The sequence below is a fragment of the Schistocerca cancellata genome, chromosome 7 (assembly GCF_023864275.1).
Source record: "Schistocerca cancellata isolate TAMUIC-IGC-003103 chromosome 7, iqSchCanc2.1, whole genome shotgun sequence".
In the NCBI taxonomy this organism is placed as follows: domain Eukaryota; kingdom Metazoa; phylum Arthropoda; class Insecta; order Orthoptera; family Acrididae; genus Schistocerca; species Schistocerca cancellata.
The window spans coordinates 120,779,691-120,798,363 of NC_064632.1; the positions used below are offsets into that span (position 1 = coordinate 120,779,691).

At 42.3% G+C, this 18,673-nt stretch overlaps 1 protein-coding gene across 1 annotated transcript in view; it reads left to right on the forward strand.

The window, feature by feature from the left end:
- The window catches only part of LOC126092562 (ninein-like protein), a 139,840-nt gene that overhangs the window by 64,763 nt on the left and 56,404 nt on the right, over positions 1–18,673 (forward strand). Inside the window, exon 11 of the mRNA XM_049908234.1 lies at positions 18,393–18,628. Within this exon, the coding sequence (XP_049764191.1) occupies positions 18,393–18,628 (236 nt within the window). The remainder of the gene's footprint in view (positions 1–18,392; positions 18,629–18,673) is intronic.

Below are 18,673 nucleotides of genomic sequence, written 5' to 3' on the forward strand. Positions count from 1 at the left end.
TGAAATCAGCTCTCATGAAGTCACATGTTGCACTGGCATTCCATGCACTGCTGTTTGGAGAGTAATTAGGTGTACCCCAGTGCTAGTCATACAAAATCCAGCACCATCAAGAACTGTTAGCCACTGATTTCGTGACATGGAGAACATTTACAGTGTGGGCACTTCTAAAAATGAGGGAAGATGATGATTAGTTGTCTAATGTGTTGTGGACCAATGAAGCCCATTTCACACTCTGAGAGTCTGTAAACACCCTCAACTGCAGAATCTGGGCTACAAGAAATACCAATGCTTGACAACAAAATCACAGTGTGATATGGATTTACCGCATCAGTTGTGATCGGACCGATTTCTTCAAGGAAATGCGGGATGCTGTTTTTCAAACTGTCAGTGTTATGGGTGTGATGTACGCTGATATATTACAGAATTGCTTCTTCCCTAGCTTGTCTGATAAACACCAGCTGGAAGTTATGACTTTTGTGCAGGATGGCACTCCACCCCATATTGTTACATGTGTGCAAGATCGCTTGGCGGGGATTGTTTGTAGAACCACAAGTCATTTGAAGGACATGTCAATTTTTACCTCTCTGTCTACACAAATCATGAAGCATTTAATTCTCAAATGTTAACAGACTTCTGGGTTACCTATATGTTATGCATCACTATTTAGGTCTCAGAATGGAGTTTTACACTCTGGTGAAAAACTGTACATGTTGCTAGTAGACATCAGACAAAAACTGAAAGTCCAGATATTCAAAAACAAAATAAAAGAATCCTTCTTTAGCCAACTCTTCTGCAATTTATTTGTGTTTTAATTAGTGTGGCTTTTTTAACTTTCTTGGAGCGAAAGGTTTTAGGTTGTATTCAGATTCATATATCTGAACTCAGGGATGTAAAATTTCCATAAATCTGTCATTTGAATGAAACAGATTTTGACTTTGCTAGTGCACAGACAGCTGATAGTGTGCTGTGTACAGCTGCATGAATGCTTGGTTTGAAATGTTGAAGAAAAGAACAGCAGTGGATTGGTTAAGGAGATTGACCAGTTTCAAAGTGGTATTTTATCTCCTAACAGCCATATACGTATGTAAGGTAATCCAGAAGTGATTTCAGTAATTGTCAGTGTGAGTAGAGTCCATGCACACATCACCATTCTGTTGCCCTATATCCAGCCAATCCTATATCTGGACTGGTATGGTACTTCCTCTGTGTTTTACAGAGCACCATACCTGCATATTACTACAATGGGGTCACCGCTTTCAAAGGCATTTTAAAGGTGTGGCTTCTCCTCACTCGCCCCCCTCCCCCCTACTCCCATCCCCTCCCCTCCCCACCTCACCATTCTCTTACAGGAAGGAATCCATGCTCTCCTTCTCTCTGCATCTAGTGTATAGTGCAAGGTCAAATGTAACATTGTTTCTCAAAGTGTCTGCTGTCTGCACATTCAGTAACTCAGGAGGAACCTGGAAACTAGCTTAGTATTTACCAAAATGGATATGGAAAACCAACTAAACCCCATCGTCAGGCTGGTGAGCACACCGGCCCCCATCCTTAACTCCATTTGTCCCAATAGTACAAAAGAAGTTTGAGTCTAAAACTTTTTACATAATTAACGTTTACTATAGTAAGCAACAAGTAAAAGAAGAAATTGGAAATTTAAGGAAGTGGTTTCTTTTTGGAACCCTAGGTCATACTGTTTTCAATGACGTATCGTTTCATATGATATATATGAAAGTAAATTTGCATTTTTCATAGACGCAATCCCACATCTTGAAATTTTCATAAACTCTCAATGCCTAAAGTAAATTATAATTCTAAATAGCAAAAATGGGCCGGTAGTTTAATACATTTTGTATCAACACCACACAGTAGACTGCCCCGGTGGTTTCATTTCAAAACCACTCATAAAAGCGGCAGTACAAACTCAGTTACATTACAATAACTTTAAATATACTTACTTTCAGTGTCAATGATATCCTCAATATTATCAATATTTTTTTTTTTTTAAAAAAGCTGAATGTTAAAATGTCCTAAAATCTCTGCAACGACTGTTGCTTGGAATGCTGTAAGTGATTGCTACAGTGCACTACATTCTTAGAAGTGCATCCATAAATGTGTCTGTCATGCAACATCATTGATGGTTTCATGCTAAAGGTATGAGTACTTTAGAAAAAGGTAATAAAATGGTGGTTTCAGGAAGCAACCACTGGTGGTCAAAGTGGTAATCAGTGAGATGGATTCTGTGTGGGTCCAGCACACTTTTCAATTCCCTGGAAGTGGGTGCTTCAATACATGTGGCTGTCTGAGCAAGTCTGTGAGTAGATTATCACTGGTCACCGTTTGTTGGCAGTATAGGATGGTTATAATTACACTTCACTACTTGAGGGGGCTCCCATGAAAAACAGGTGATCATATAGTGATGAAACTGTGTGGAAATAATGAGTGAATCATTGAGAGAAACACACTTTAATTTCTACATGAGAGGGCAACATTTGTTAATTGCAGACCATGTTTATGTTTCAGGTTACAAACATTGTTCAATGTGACAACCATCTTATCCATGACAGACTGGACCTGTACTAGGGATACAATTTCACAATTGTTCGCGGCACTTTCCAAACAGTGGATCACAGAATGTTGTCATGACACAGCTTGTGCACTGCTTGAAGATCACACATTGCATCTAGCATTCTTAGCTCTAGCAATAGTAACTTCTTGAACCATTTGTGGCACAATTGGCTATCAACCTCTCCCAGGGGCAGTTCCCAAATTGCCAGTTAATGTGAACTTCCAAATCATGTTCTTCAACCTGAGTGCGGAAGGATGACCTCTCCATATTTCTTTAATGCGTCTATCCTCACAAACATCAGCAGCACCATTGCTGTAGTTTTGGTACAACAGCTTTACAAGTAAAGCCCTGCTCACCTTGTCTAGACTGATGTCAGCTGTCTGCAGCTGTAATGCGCACTGATGTTTGTGTTTCAACACTATGTCGCCGTACCACTACCGGCGCCCAACAGCAGGTTATAGCACTAACGCTACTAATGACGCAAATCCTGCATTGCATAGTCTGAACATCATTCCTAAAAAGTTTGTTACCCATATGGTAAATAGTTTTCCTTCTACAGTGGCTCTAGTAGTGAAAGTTTAACTATAATCACCCTGTATAATTTACAAAAGTAGTCTGTGGTAGGTGCTTCGACCTTTTAATGTATAAGCTACCTTGTGCCACATCCATCAAGGCTCTCTTTCATTATAGGATTTATGGGAATGGATGAATAGATTCGGATGCTGTAGCTATATTACAGCTTTTTATTCCATGCCCTAAGTTTCCAAAATTATTATCTGACATTTTCTTTCATTTTATTTCTATGATTATACTCCATAATTTGTCTCACTTTTGTTCACTTGTCAGTTGCTCATTCTGAGTTTCAAATCTCCCTAGTATTCACTAATTTTCTCAATACCTGTGGTCACAGTATGTTACAGTTGAATGCTAAGTACAACAAATAACCATTACTGTCAAAATGACAGCATTTTAGTTATTATTCAAATGCAATTAACATAATTTTGTGAGCATCTCTTGCTATATTTGTGACACTCGAAGACTCTTTAAGTGATGTTAATGTTGGTAGGGAAGTATTATCCTGAAGTGGTAAAGATCATCGACTACTGTGTTCATCATAGCTGTCAAAGAGTTCACGTGCTAGTCACCAGAGGTGGTGATGCTCAGCATCAGAGGTTGCAACATTCCATGAAAGTGACACAGTGTTAGAACTTCCTGGCAGAGGCAGATCTTGACTATGCTAATCTAATGCAGAAAACTGCATTTCAAGTGCTTACAGAGTATCTTCTCCTGTGTTTTGTTTTCGTTAATAAAAGTTTATTATTCCTGGTACATGAATGTTCATATTTCATATGTTGTTGTAGTTGAGCTGCCAAAACATAATTAGTTCTGACAGTTAATACTTAGCCATGCCAACAATGATGACTCTGACATGACTTCACCTGTCATGAACAGCCTACAAAGACCATAAGAAGCAGTACAAACTCTTGAGAGTGATCAAAGAATTTTTTTTGAAAACACAAGACTCAGAGCTTGGCGAAGGGAAATCTGTACCATGACTTGTGAAAATGCCTCCATTGTGCAGGTGTAACAATCAGTTCAATCAAATTAGCTGAAGTCAAAGACATTATTACTGCTCCTTCTGTACAAGAATCCTATCACAAACTCAAATGGTTCAAATGGCTCTGAGCACTATGCAACTTAACTTCTGAGGTCATCAGTCGCCTAGAACTTAGAACTAATTAAACCTAACTAATCTAAGGACATAACACACATCCATGCCCGAGACAGGATTCAAACCTGCGACCGTAGCGGTCACTTGGTTCCAGACTGCAGCGCCTCTAACCGCACGGCCACACTGGCCAGCTACCACAAACTCAAGGCAAAATTGAGTCACAGACTTTTTGCCTCATAAGAAAAGTGCATGTGTTAATTTCTAACACAGGAAGATATCAAAGACAGAAAGCTGCCGCCATTATCTGAGACACCTATGCAATAAGGATGCCATGGGAACTGTACCAGGCACCTTTTTACGTACACTTTGGAATAACCGTCTTCTGGCTCAGTCTAAAGTTACTATAGCGTCTCAGATGGAAATGCCATCAGATGTGCAGTCACAGATCTGGCTGACAGAATTCAAGATGCAGTAATTCCAGCATCAATCAAAGCAGTAGCAGTGCTGTACAACAGTGTTTTGTCATTGGCAGTGACAAATGCAGTTTATGATTACCTCTCAGATAAGGTAGACGCTGTAGCTAAACAGATAAGTGAACTGCTGTCTTGTTGCAGCTCCAACAGTGACAGAGGATGTTTTTGCAGATCACCTAGTAATTTCATGATGAACTCATTGAGCCTTAGTGGCACAGTGCAGCCACCCACTGTACGCTGGTCAGTGGGTATTTGGAGACCAGGTGCACAAGTGCACTACCTTGCACCTACCTAAATGGCAATGGCAGATGAACATAGGCACATCCAGTTGCTGCTTGAAGTCTCAGTGTCTTTTTTATTAGTGATCTGAAGATGGGCCAATAATTTCTTGTGGATGTTGGGCCAGACTTGTGCATTTATTGATGTGCTATACTCTACAATTGCTGGCCACCAACTTTGTTCTGTCTTAATATATAGTAACTTATGATAAACAGCATATTGAGCTGGACTAGAGACTGCACTGTGTCTTCGCCTGGAATTTCACCATTGCCAAAGTCACAGAACTCATAATTGAGGTTGACTTCGTGGTGCATTATTGTCTACTACCAGGTGTGATGAATGCAAATCTCGTCAATAGCATCGTCGGACTTTCGACAGCTGGAGTCCATAGCCGTACAGCAACACGCAGAGCCAAGCTCATGCAAATGATGAAAAGCAAGTTGTTGAGCTGCTTGAAAAGTTTCCTATCATAACACAGCCACCAGGGCTCCAAGGGAGGTACATAACAACACCACACGTTATACCAAAACGAATGATGGCCCACCAGTTTCATGTCATCCAAGATGTTTAGCTCCTGATCATCTTATTATTGCAAAAGCAGAATTTGAGTTTATGATCAGGGAAGGTAACATTTGCCCTACTAGCAGTCCATGTCAAGAGATTACAACTATGCTCTATGTGGTGTGACTGTGCAAAAGCCATTAAACAAATTCCTGTGGCTGGCAGATATATTCTGAGAACAACCATAATCATGTCGTTTGGCTTATTCAAGAGTATCTTCATGACATGTGGTTTATGCATGCTGTTTTGCGTACCACGATGACATCCTTATCTTTTCAACCATTGCAGAACAGCACCAGCAACACTTGGTGGACATTTTGAAACAGTTACAACAGTTTGGCGTGTTGTTAAATACTGACAAGTGTGCTTTTGATAAACCACATATTAACTTCTTAGGATTTTGTCAGCAGGAACAGTGCAACCACCCGAGAAAATAAAAGCTATAATGAAGATTCCACAGCAATAAACCATAAAAGAATTATGCCCTTTTTAGGAATGCTGAATTTTGTCCAGCTTCATCTGCCCTGCTGAGCTGAGTTGCAAGAACTGCTGACTGCAACTCTTTGTGGACATAATACTAAGGGGAATTGACTTGTCCCATGGACAGATGTGATGAGCTCTGCTTCTGAGGCAGCAAAGCAAAGCATAGCAAATGCTGCACCTCTGCATTGGATTCACATCTTCAATGTCAGTACAGTAAGGTTTTCCATGTGCATGCGCCTGTTGGAGATTATCCAGATACAGTAACATGTTTCTTACATGTGCACATTGACTTTGTAGGCCCACTTCCACCATCAATGGTTAGCACTATTTATTAAATGCAATTGATTGCTTCACTCATTGGCCATGAGCTATTTCCTTACCTTTGTGTCAAATTGGGTTTTGCACTTCAGGTGTCCGCGGCACACAAGCACAGATTGCGGCTGGCAATTCGAGTCGGAGTTACTTATTCAACTTAGTAAATTCTGTGGCGCATTCCATCACAGAACAACCAGCTATCACCCAGCGAGAAATGGCATGGTCGAAAGTTGGCACTATTCTTTAAAGGCTGTACTGATGTGTCTAGATACTCATTGGACAGCTGCCTTACCCATGGTCTTGCTTGGACTTCGCACTGCGTACAAACCGAACTTGGATTCATCACCAGCAGAGCTTGTGTATGGCGAAGAACTTCATCTGCCTGGCAAGTTCATTGACCCATGTTCTGTACAGCTACCTGATCACAATCACTCAGACTTCATTTGATGTCTTAGGGAACATATTTGCATGCATTCCTCCTCGTGGCATGGAACAACACCTACCTACATGCATCGTGACTTGCAAACAGGCACACATGTCATGTTACAAGTAGACAGTGTCAAACCATCAATACAACCCCCATGATAAGGCCCATATCAAGTCATCAAAACAGGAGTACCTGCATTCTCAGCTGACAGAGTGAAACCTGCATACATCCCTCTGTGAGTCCGGGGCTTATAATAGGCCCAAGTTATTCCTGCCTGTCATAAGAGGTGACTAAAAGGAGTCTCCCACCTTTTGGCACTACAAGTTCAGGTCTCATTTTATGGTTTGACCTCTCACTTTCCAAATTCTGGAGAAGTGCGGGACATTTGGAGAAGAACGCCTTCGTGGTGACCAGTTATCCATAGTGCAATTAGATTCAATCTCGTGCACCTCTTCTTATCATGGCTTTGCATCCCCACCTGCAATTCAAGTATTTGGGTGAGGATACCTTCTGGGGCATGTGATCTTCTTCCATTGTCTCCTGTCCTCATGCACCCCCATGACAAAATTGGATTTTTCGGCACCCAACATCCTGCACAGTAGACAGTCCGTTGTGGTGGAGCCATCATGTACCCATTTGGTGGTAGCCCCCTGACAACACAGGGATTACACTGCTGATGCCTGAGCTTTAAACTCTCCACATATGACAAGAAGTAGATGCCTGACTTGTTGGAGCATCAGGACTCCCGCCAAAGGACATTGTGCCAGGTAGCTTTTGCTGTGGCTGGGTGGTACCCATGGGGAGAACCCCTGATCGGAGTAGGTGGCATCAGGGCAGATGACCCGCAGTGAAGTGAACCAAGTCATGTTTTGCTGGGGACTGAATGGCCCCAGCAGTCTCTAAGAAAGGAAAGGTTGATTTCAATACTGACAGGTATGACTCTAAATCGTTCTCCTCCCTAGCAACACCTTGGGAGGAACGTAAGGCTTCAGAATGACAGGATCCATATTCGCCTCCTTACTTAGTGTGCAGCGGAACTGATGGGTACTCCTTTCTGGATACGAAGCCTCTGTTTTTCGTTGAGCACCTGGAGGATAAGTTTGTGGAAGTGACATCACTGTCCAAAATGCGCAATGGGTCGGTTTTTATTCAGATGGCATCCCCAACCCAGCCCTGGGTGTTACTTGTCTGTGACAAGTTGGGTAATTTTCCTGTTTGGTCACTCCCCATAAAAGCCTCAACGTGATCCAGAGAATTATTTTTCATCGTCACCTCTTGTTGTTCTCCGACAATGAGCTACGTGCCAATTTAGAATGGTGTGGTGTTCATTACATCTGGCACATTTATGGGGAATCCAGAGACAATGGTTGTTGCTACCAGTGCCTTTGTCTTGGCTTTTGAGGGTGATTCGTTACCTGAAAAGGTCATGGTGATAGTATACTGATGTGACGTCAAACCTTACGTCCCTCACCCTATGTGGTGCTTTAAGTGCTTGAAATTTGGGCACATGTCCTTTCAGTGCAATTCCAGTGCCACATTTTGAGATTTTGGACGTTCGCTGTGTCCAAATACTCCATGTGCAGCTCCTCCCATCTGTGTGAATTGTAGAGTGCACCGCGCCCTCTCCCCGCTGGACTGCCCGGTACTCCAAAACGAGCGGAAAATTATGGAGTACAGAACCCTGGGCAGGCTGCCTTACCCTGGGGCTAAACTCAAATATGAAAAGCTAAACCCTGTTCGGGAATGCTCTCTTCCTAAGCTGCCGCCACAATGGCGTCACCTTTGATGGCGCCGTTATGCCCATTATCTAATGTAGCGCCAGTGGGCCCTCAGGACCCCCCCACCTTCCTGCCCCTCCAGTTGGCTGGGGGCACATCTTCTTCTGTTGCTCCCCTGGCTTCTACTTTGAGAGCCACTGGCTGCTGGTCAAAGGGCTTGAGGGTCTCCCTCTGTCGCTGAAGCTACTTCTGAGAAGCCCTCCCAGCAAGCCCCTAAGGAGTGGCGAGAGACCAAAACTTCAAAGAAGAAGTCCGTTAAGAAATGGGAGCATCCAGTGCCCCTCACACCAACACTCCCCCATGGCTCTGCGTCCAAGGACGAGGTGGAAATTCTGGCACTCCTGAGGACCTACATGTCACCGACACCTTGGATGCAATGGTACTGGATGCAAACATTCAACCAGTGGTGACAGGTGATGCTGAGGCCTAATTTACCTCCTTGGTCACTTCATGCCATCCCAGATGACAAAGTGTCAATGCTCCAGTAGAACTGTGGAGGTTATTTTTCGCACCTAGCTGTTATGTCAGCTTTTAACCAGTATGCCTGCTTTTTGCATTGCCCTTCAGGAAACCTGGTTTCCCACAATGCGGGCCCCCACTCTTTGTGGCTATCAGGTATACTACAAAAACTGTCCTGCCTGTGACAGACTGTCAGGTGGAGCATGCATTTTCATCCTTCGCTCTGTCTGTAGCAAACCTGTGCCCCTTAAAACACATGTAGAAGCTGTGGTTGTCAGGTTGTGGACAAGGCAGGAAATTACCATCTGTAAGATCTACCTCCCTCCAGATGGTGACGCACTGCACCATTTCTTGGCTGCACCCATTTCGCAGTTCCCCCCACCTTTTCTCCTTAAGGGTGATTTTAATGCCCATAACCCTTTCTGGGGTGGAACCAAGGTCACTGCCCATGGCAAAGATGTTGAAGACCTACTAACTCAACTCGACCTTTGCCTCCTAAATACAGGTGCCCCACACATTTCAGTGTAGCACATGGCACATATTTGTCCATTGATCTCTCGGTTTGCATTCTTGGCCTTCTCCCATCTGCCCTCTGGAGAGCACATGATGACTCGTATGGTAGTGACCACTTTCCACTCTTCCTGTCCCTACTCCAGCATCCTTCATCTAGAAGCTTGCCCAGGTGGGCTCTTTCCAAGGCTAACTGGGACACTTTCACCTCTGCTACCACCATTGAATCTCCGTTGTATGCCACCATCAGTGAGGTAATTCACACCATTGCTAATACCATTATTGCCACAGCTGAATCGGCAATCCTTTGTTCCTCCAGTTGCCCCCAGCAGAAGTCACTGCCTTGGTGGTCGCTGGAAATCACTGCGGCCATTAGGGACCACAGGCAGGTCCTCCAACATCATAAGCGCCACCCCTCCTTGGAGAACCTTATTGCCTTCAAATGGCTCTGTGCCCAGGTTTGCCTCCTCATCAAACGAAGGAAGCAGGAATGTTGAGAACGCTTTGTTCCCACCATTGAAACATGAACCTACCCCTCCTATGTGTGGACCAAGCTTCGCCGACTTTACAGCTATCAGACCCCTACAGGTGTATCCAAAATTTCCACAAATGGAGCTGTATCTGCCAATTGAGACGTAATTGCAGTGTGTCTTGCTGAGCATTATGCTCGCATCTCTGCATCAGAGAATTACCACCCCGCCTTTCATCTCCTCAAACAGAGGGTGGAACGACAACACCTATCTTTTGCTCCACACTGTCCTGAGCCTTATAGTGCTCCTGACACACCCCTGGCCCAGACCCCATCCATTCGCAAATGCTGAAACATCTGTCAGTGGATACCCAATGCCACCACTTTGCCGTCTTCAAGCGAATCTGGAGCGATGACAGATTTCCATCGCAGTAGTGGGAAAGTATCATCATTTCAGTGCTGAAGTCCAGGAAGAACCCACTAGACATTGATAGCTATTGTCCTATCAGCCTCACCAACAATCTGTGCAAGCTGCTTGAATATATGGTGAGCCGTCCGTTGTGTTGGCTCCTTGAATCTCGGGGCCTTCTGGCTCCATCCCAGTGTGGTTTTCGCCAAAGATGCACCACCATCGACAACTTAGTGCATCTGGAATCTGCCATTCGATTGGCCTTTTCCCAGTGACAATACCTTATTGATGTCTTTTTCGATCCGACAAAGGCGTATGGTACCACTTGGCGACACCGCATCCTCACTACTCTGCATGAGTGGGGGTTCTGGGGCCTGCTCCCGATTTTTATATGGAACTTTTTGTCACTCGCATCGGTGCTTCCCACAGTGCACCCCATATGCAAGAGAAAGGGGTCTTGCAGGGCAGTGTGTCCCACTCTTTTCAGTTGCTGTCAATTGTCTCACATTAGCAGTAGGATCATCAGTATCTCCCCTCCTATATGCTGATGATTTTTGTATTTCCTTCTGCTCCTCTTCTATTGTTGTGTCTGAACACTGGCTGCAGGGAGCTATACAGAAGGCGCAGTCATGGGCCCTCAGTCACGGCTTTCAGTTTTCGGCTGCCAAAATTTGTGTCATTGTCGTACCATCCAGCCCCATCCAGAACTTTACCTTAACGACCAACTTCTAGATGTAATGGAGACTTACCACTTTTTGGGACGTCTTCAACGCCCGCTTAACTTGGCTTCCCCTCTTCGTCAGCTTAAGGACAAGTGATGGCAACACCTTAATATTATTTGATGCCTGAGCCACATCGATGGGGATGCGGATTGTCCTAGACTGCTGCAGCTGTACAAAGCCCTCGTACAGTCCCATATTGATTATGGGGGCATTGTGTGTGGTTCAGCATTGCCCTCTGCACTGCGTTTGCTGGACCCTATCCACCACTGTGGAGGTCGTCTCACAACTGGAGTCCTCCAATCAAACCCTGTTAATAGCCTCTGTGGAAACTGGCATTCCTCAATTGCAGCTGTGGTGGCAGCTATTGCTTGCAAATTATACCACCCACAATCATAGTTTGCCTCACCATCCAAATTAGCGTCTCCTTTTTGCTAACACAGCGATCCATCTCCCGCAACGACAGCCCAGAACTGGAAATCGCTTCGCTGTTTGTGTCCGGTCACTTCCTAATGAACTCATTGCTTTCCCCTTAGCACCTTTCCTGGGGGTCCACTTCCATACACCTCCATGGTCCATACCTCGGCCACAGCTTTGGCTGGACCTATTGCAAATCCCCAAAGGCTCAGTTCCACCTGAGGCCCTCTGTCGGCAATTGCTCTGTCTTCTCAGTGAGTTTGAGGGCTCAGAAATAATCTACAAAATTGGATCAATGGTCGATGGTCTTGTTGGCTTTGCTTACGCTCACCGTTGGCCATACTGAACAGTGCTCCTTGCCAGATGGGTGCAGTGTTTTCAGTGCAGAGTTGGTGCCATCTATCATGCTCTTGAGCATATCTGCACCTGCTCTGGTGAGTTCATCATCATCTGTAGTCACTCCTTAAGGGGACATGCTCGTGAAAATGACCAAAAATTTGAAAAAAAAAATTCTTGGTCTATAGAAAAGAGCATTTCATGCTGATTTCAAAAATGTGTAGTTTATGGGCATTATCATGTTCTGTTCATCCTAAAATTGAGGTTGAACGTAGTGTTGCACAGGAGCCATGCCCATCTGTCAGTTTGAAATGCATCAGAATACGTGATGCATTATTTTATTCTTCTGTTTTCTCCGTCGTTAGTTACGGGTCGTTAAGACGGTTGTATTCTAGAAGGCACTGACTTCTGAAACCAAACTACAGGCATGTCTATTTTGTTTCTGTTTGTGTGTGTGTGTTTTTCCTGTGCTACAAATGCCGAGATTAAAGAAATGTAGCCCCAAATGAAAGTTTTGCGCCAACCAGTTCCAAACACAGCCGACTAATACACATCAGTTGCTTCAAAAGTGGCCCACGGAAACTGTGTCTGCAGGCAGTGAATGTAATAAGGACAAGCCTAGTAGTATTATGAGCAGCAATAACAACGGAAATGTTATTGTGAACTTAAAAAAGCTGTCAAGACTTTTGAAGAGTGCTGTGAAATGTTAGTACTGCAATTGTGAAGATAGTATTGACATTTCTGAGGATATTTCAGCAAGGAAGGGTCTTTCAAGTTGGTTAGTGATTGCCTGTAACTCGTGTAAGAGGCACAGTGATAATATGACATCGCCAGTAATTGAGAGTTGACATTACATTGTAAATATTCAGCTTTGTATTGGAAGGGGAAGGAGACTTTTTGCGCAGTGATGGATTTGCCTCCACCTCCACTGAGGTTTGAGGGATACAATAAATTAATACATAATGCTTTATGTGGAGTAAGTGAACATTCAACGAAAAGAGCAGCAGAAGAAGCAGTAGGCTTGTCTGAGAATACAGACATTGTAGCAGCATTTTATGGATCTTGGCAGAAGAGAGGTCATACTTCTCTGAATGGGGTTGTAACTGCCACATTTATTGAAACTGGTAAGATACTAGATTATGAATGTCTAACAAAGCTCTGCCAGGGTTGTTCTAGTAAATTTATTGGCACCCATGTTTGTGAAAAGAACTATGATGGGCCAAGTGGAAACATGGAAATGAAAGGAGTTCTAAACATTTTTGGAAGATCAGAGGTCAGCCGTGGTGTGAGGTATGTAGGCTACCTTTGGGATGGAGACTGTAAAGGACACACTACTGTTGTTAATGACAGACCATATGGGAACACTCTGATAGAAAAACTTGAATGTGTTGGGCATGTACAAAACAGAATGTGAGCTCGGCTGAGAAAATTATGTAACGACTTCAGTGGAAAAAAACTGTCAGACAGAAAACACATAAGTGGACCCAGGCCATCTTATAAAAATTGAAATTGACTCTTTGACTCAATATTATGGACCAGCAATAAGGAGAAATGTAGGAGATTTTGAGAACATGAGACAAGCTGTTTGGGCAACATGGTTTCATAGTGTGTCAAAAGATGAAACTCCACAACATGGTTTGTGTCCAAAAGGGGAAGATTCGTGGTGCGAGTACTGGTTGAGGCAATGCTACAGGCATACAATATACCCACAAGCATTTCTTACCACTTGTAACATATGCAATTAGGCTTATATATAGGGATGTGGTAAATAAAACGCTACTTAGCAATTGTATGCATGGTCCCTCTTAGAATGCAAATGAAAGCTTCAACAGCTGTATATGGGAGAGAATACCCAAAACTGTATTTGTTGGGATGACAGCGCTGAAAATTGGTGTACTGGGTGCAATAACAACATTCAATGATGGTGCAATTTCAAGAATCAATGTCATGAAGAAATTTAACATCCAGATGGAAAGGAATATGGCTTCAGCTCTAACTGCTATTGATAAGTGGTGGGTAGCCGAAGCAGAGACAGCTGTAGGAGCTGCTGCCAAGGACTAAAGGATAAAGAAAAGAATGAAGAGAGAGAGTGTGTGAAGGATAAGGAAACAGGAGGACAACTGGAGTATGCAGCTGGAATGTTCTAAACGAGTATAGTGGTAAGTTAATAAATCTGTAAATCTTCTTTTGCAATTTACTGAAAACTCAAATTTTCATTATTCAGGTACATTTTTCTCCTTAATGACTGAAGTTAAACTCACAAAAATTGGTACAGATATTTAGAATGACCTCCTGTACCTCCCTTGCCTACTATTTCCTGAAAAATTTATAACATGATGACATCAGTGATAATTGAGCTACATTTTTAAATATTTTTGTTGTAATAAAATAAATTGCTTGTCTTTTTCACAGATCAGCATCAGGGAAGGAAACTGGAGGCATAAAACACTTATGTGAATCTGTACTCTGACTCTTTTTCCAAGCTGTGCAGTCAGTGGTTCCAAAGAAAATGGTACCGCAGTGAAATAGTGTTCCGTTTTTTATACTATTATAAATATTGTTGTCGGTACCAAAGTATAATAAATATCTCAATGATTTTTTGCGAATTGCTTTGACTAATGACCCTAATTGTGTGTAATAATTTCGAGCTATCTCTCATTTATAGATCAGTTGCACTATGAGGGTGAAGATAATGCTAAAAATGCATCCCGTTGAGGGGTGTGTCCCCTTAAGCAGCCTACAAGCTCTCAACCACTGCTTCCGTAGACAGCCTTTGGTAAAGACTATCCAGGAGTCTATTTATGGTCTCTGTGACAGTGGACTTTCAGTGACCTTCATTTAGACCCCAGGACATGTCGGGATACCGGGCAATGAACTTGCTGACCGCCTGGCCAAATAGGCTACCAGTAAACCATCTCTGGGGGTCTTCCGCCGCAGAGTTTTCGTGATCTGGGATACTGAATGGCGCACCTTGAGTACAAGAAATAAGTTCTGTGTTATCAAGGAGACAACAATTGTGTAGCAGTCCTCCATGCAAACCACTCGCAGGGAATCTCTGTTATCCTTTGCCAGCTTCACATCGGCCATATGTGACAAACACATGGTCACCTCCTCCGTCAAGAGGACTCACCTCAGTGTCGCTGTGGCTCCTTTATGACTGTCATCCACACCTTGTTAGACTGCTCAGTTTTAACCGCTCTGTGACAGATTTTTAACCTTTCCAACATGCTACCTACAGTGTTTGGTGGCAATGCCTCAACAGCAGATTTAGTTTTATATTGTATTCATGAGAGTTTTTTTTATCGTACCAGGGTGGGCGTCTGTCTTCTCTGAAGCGTCCACCCTCCCTCCATTTTAACTCTCTGTCTCTTTCTTTGCATTTGTTTGTCTTGGTTTTTGTCTTTTCCCTACATGTGTTCATCTTGCCTTGTCTTTTTGGGATGGACATTTTTGTGTGTTTCAGAGTGGCTGACTCATCCACTTTCATTCTTGTGATTGACCAGCCCAGACCATCTGCCCTATGGTTTTAATACCTTCCTTCCTTGTGGTGTACATTTTTCCTGTTTTGTTCATTTCTTTTGTTTTCTCTTTTGGTGTGGTTCCCCATTCCTTCCCCCCCCCCCCCCCCCCCTCTTTACTTTCAAAAAACTTACTTTGGCTGTTGTTTTACCTTGAGCCTTGTTTGTATCAGGAAAAAGGGACTGATGACCCTGTAGTGTGGTCCCTTTATACCGCAACCCAACCAACCAACCAACCAAACCTGGATACATGTTCCCAGAAGTTCTGCCAACATTCACACCGCAAAACCAGCCTCTGCCCGTAACACAAGTGCAACCATCTGAAGCAAACTCACTACCTGAACAGTGAACACCCTCTGGATGCTGAGTGCACTTCCCTGCAAAATTTTTAGATGACTCTCCACATCCACCAATGGGGCTGATGTTGCAGTGTACATTGTCTAGTATTGCGTTCACCACAGCTGTTAAAGACCTGATGCACCAGCCACCAGAGGTGCTGTTTTTGGCATTAGCAGTTGAGTTGTTCTTGATATTCCTTGCGACGTTCCGTGAAAGTGACAGTGAGCTGGAACTTCCTTGCAAACAGGAACATCTCTTGAATAGTGCTAATCTAATACAGAAAACTAGTCTCAAGTACTTCCAGAATATCTTTTCCTTTCTTCTGTTTACATTTAAAAAAAATTGTCATTTCTGCTACATGAGTGTTCATATTTTGTGTGCTCTTTTTGTTGAATTGGTTGAACACGATAACATTATTAGTTAACACTTAGCTGCACCGACAATCCCATAAAATTGTCTAACCATCATGAATATATGCAGTAAATTTTCAGCTGTTCCAGTATTATTCAGCTTATTATGAGGTTGGTTTGATTCTTTATAGTAGTTGTTAATGTATACTGTGTAGTTATTTTGAAATAATAGGGCATACTTACGTACAATGCATAACAACATAAATCAAAACAGGCAGTGCTAGTTTGTTTTAATAATATTGAAAAGTTATAACTTTCAAAAGAGGGAGCATAGAGATGTAAATTTTCTCAGAGGTGTAATTTGGTGATGTCTTCAAGATCTATTATTCAAGAAATTTTTAGACATGGTGCTGTACTTCATATAGTTTGCTCTGAAGCAGTTCTTGAGGAAGGCGAATGAGCAAGTTTTGGGAACATTGTACAATGATTTTAGAATACCTGAAGAAACACACACACACTATATATAGGGGCTTGAAAAGTAGCATCTATTTTTGGTAAAATTCACATCTGTTTTTGCTGAAATTCAATTTGTTTGTTTATTTGTTTGTGTGTGTGTGTGTGTGTGTGTGTGTGTGTGTGTGTGTGTGTGTGAGAGAGAGAGAGAGAGAGAGAGAGAGAGAGAGAGAGAGAGACTAGATGTTCAAATTTAAAAGGTTGTTATCAGAATATTGGTTTCAACCTTTGAGGGCATTTGTAGCCATGCACCCCATACTTCATACTTGTCTGCTAAGTGACTCATTGGTTCTGTCTGTAGTGTTGACAAGTAGAACTGAAAATAACTCTGTTTGTACATTAGAGGAAGAATTTTGGTGTAGTCAAAATACATTGGCAGGTTTTATTTTTGAGTCGCTGTAGAGTTTGTGTGTGTGTGTGTGTGTGTGTGTGTGTGTGTGTGTGTGTGTGTGTACATTATATACAAGAAGTCAATCCTGACAGTAAACAAACTGGAATTATGACTGTCAGAGGGGAGAGGAGCGGTATAGGGAAACAAGGGCAGATGACTACTTTGCGTTCTGTATTTCTGTGAAAGCAGATCTAACATGTGGTCACAAAGATCACCGATCCCTTCTGGTGTAATCCAGTCCCATGGTGGACCAGGATTAGTCTCTTCACTAATTTCAAAATAAGAAAAAAGAACAATGAATAACACACAACACAAAGCTTACTGAGATTCACAGTATCATAAATGAGATATGAAAAAAAATTGTTCAGGCCAACATCTACAGGCATTTGATGCAACCAAAGTTCGAAAGACCCACCACCTAAACCAACAACATTAAAATGTCTCCATTATACCAAATCTTAAACTTAAAAGAGCAAGCAGACATATCCATTTCTTTCTTCAGGGAGATACTAGGCCCACAGGTGAGTACTACATTGCATTACACAGTGTGTGTCTTATACAGACCATTCAACCATCCACATATTGGCATGGCACCAGAGCATCAAACACACTGATACTTCGTTGTGTTCATCCACTTTTTATTTTGAAGACTGATCTTTGCTAGATGATATGCAATACCAGTAACTGAAAATTAGTTACTTTTTAAAATTTCTGTACAGAAAGTAAAGTTATTCCAAACTATTCCTGATAAAAATAGTTCATCTGAGTACAATTCGCTATAAAATAGTGTCCATTAGGTAATTTCAGGTTTTCACATTTTGAGGCAGAATTTGCATCTATATTCACATTTATTGCAAAATATTTGCTACTTGAGATATATGTGTTATGTGCTGAATATTTGTCATTAAACAGTTTGTCTGGTTTTTTATAGCCATGATACATAGTTTGTCAGCCAGGATGTCTTCTCAAAGTGCACAGTATTCTCGATTGGGAGAGACCCCAAAAGGAAAGCGTTTTTTGTGCCAATAAACAGACCTGCTTTGTATGAAATTTGTGTATTGCAAAATGTTTTATCTAGATTTCACATATGAATAATAGGCTCATCTAAGAGAAGTCAGAATATGTACTGAACTGACAAAAACATCATTACTTTAATGCTTTATGTGTGGTGAATATAAAATTAAAATACAGTACACAATAGAAAAGCAGATTTATATGGCTTGACAGTACTGTTTTCAAGATTTTACATTAAACATTCTAAAGCAAGTAACCACATTCATAAACTTTTTAATTACTTTGTATTTAAATGTTTTTAATTTCGTTAAAATATTTGCTGCATATGCTATGTTGAGTTCTTAAAGTATGCGATTGTAATTGAAATAAAATGTACCTTGGTTACTAATTTAAGGTCACCACCACCACCACAGCACCAGGCTGGCACAGAGAACAACAGTGAAACTGTTACTGATGAGGTGGGGTCGGCAGCAGTGGGTGGAGGAGTTAAAAGAAGGGGAGAAAGTGCTCTGATTATACCTCAGGAAGAAAACCCTGAGGATGATAGTCCTCGCCTTGGAAAAGTACGGCGCTGTACGCCTGTTGTAAGCAACCATACTGATGTTGTGGATGATGTCATGAACATGCAGGGTAAGGCTTTTGTTAGTTACTGGTTACAAAATTCGTGTCAGATGT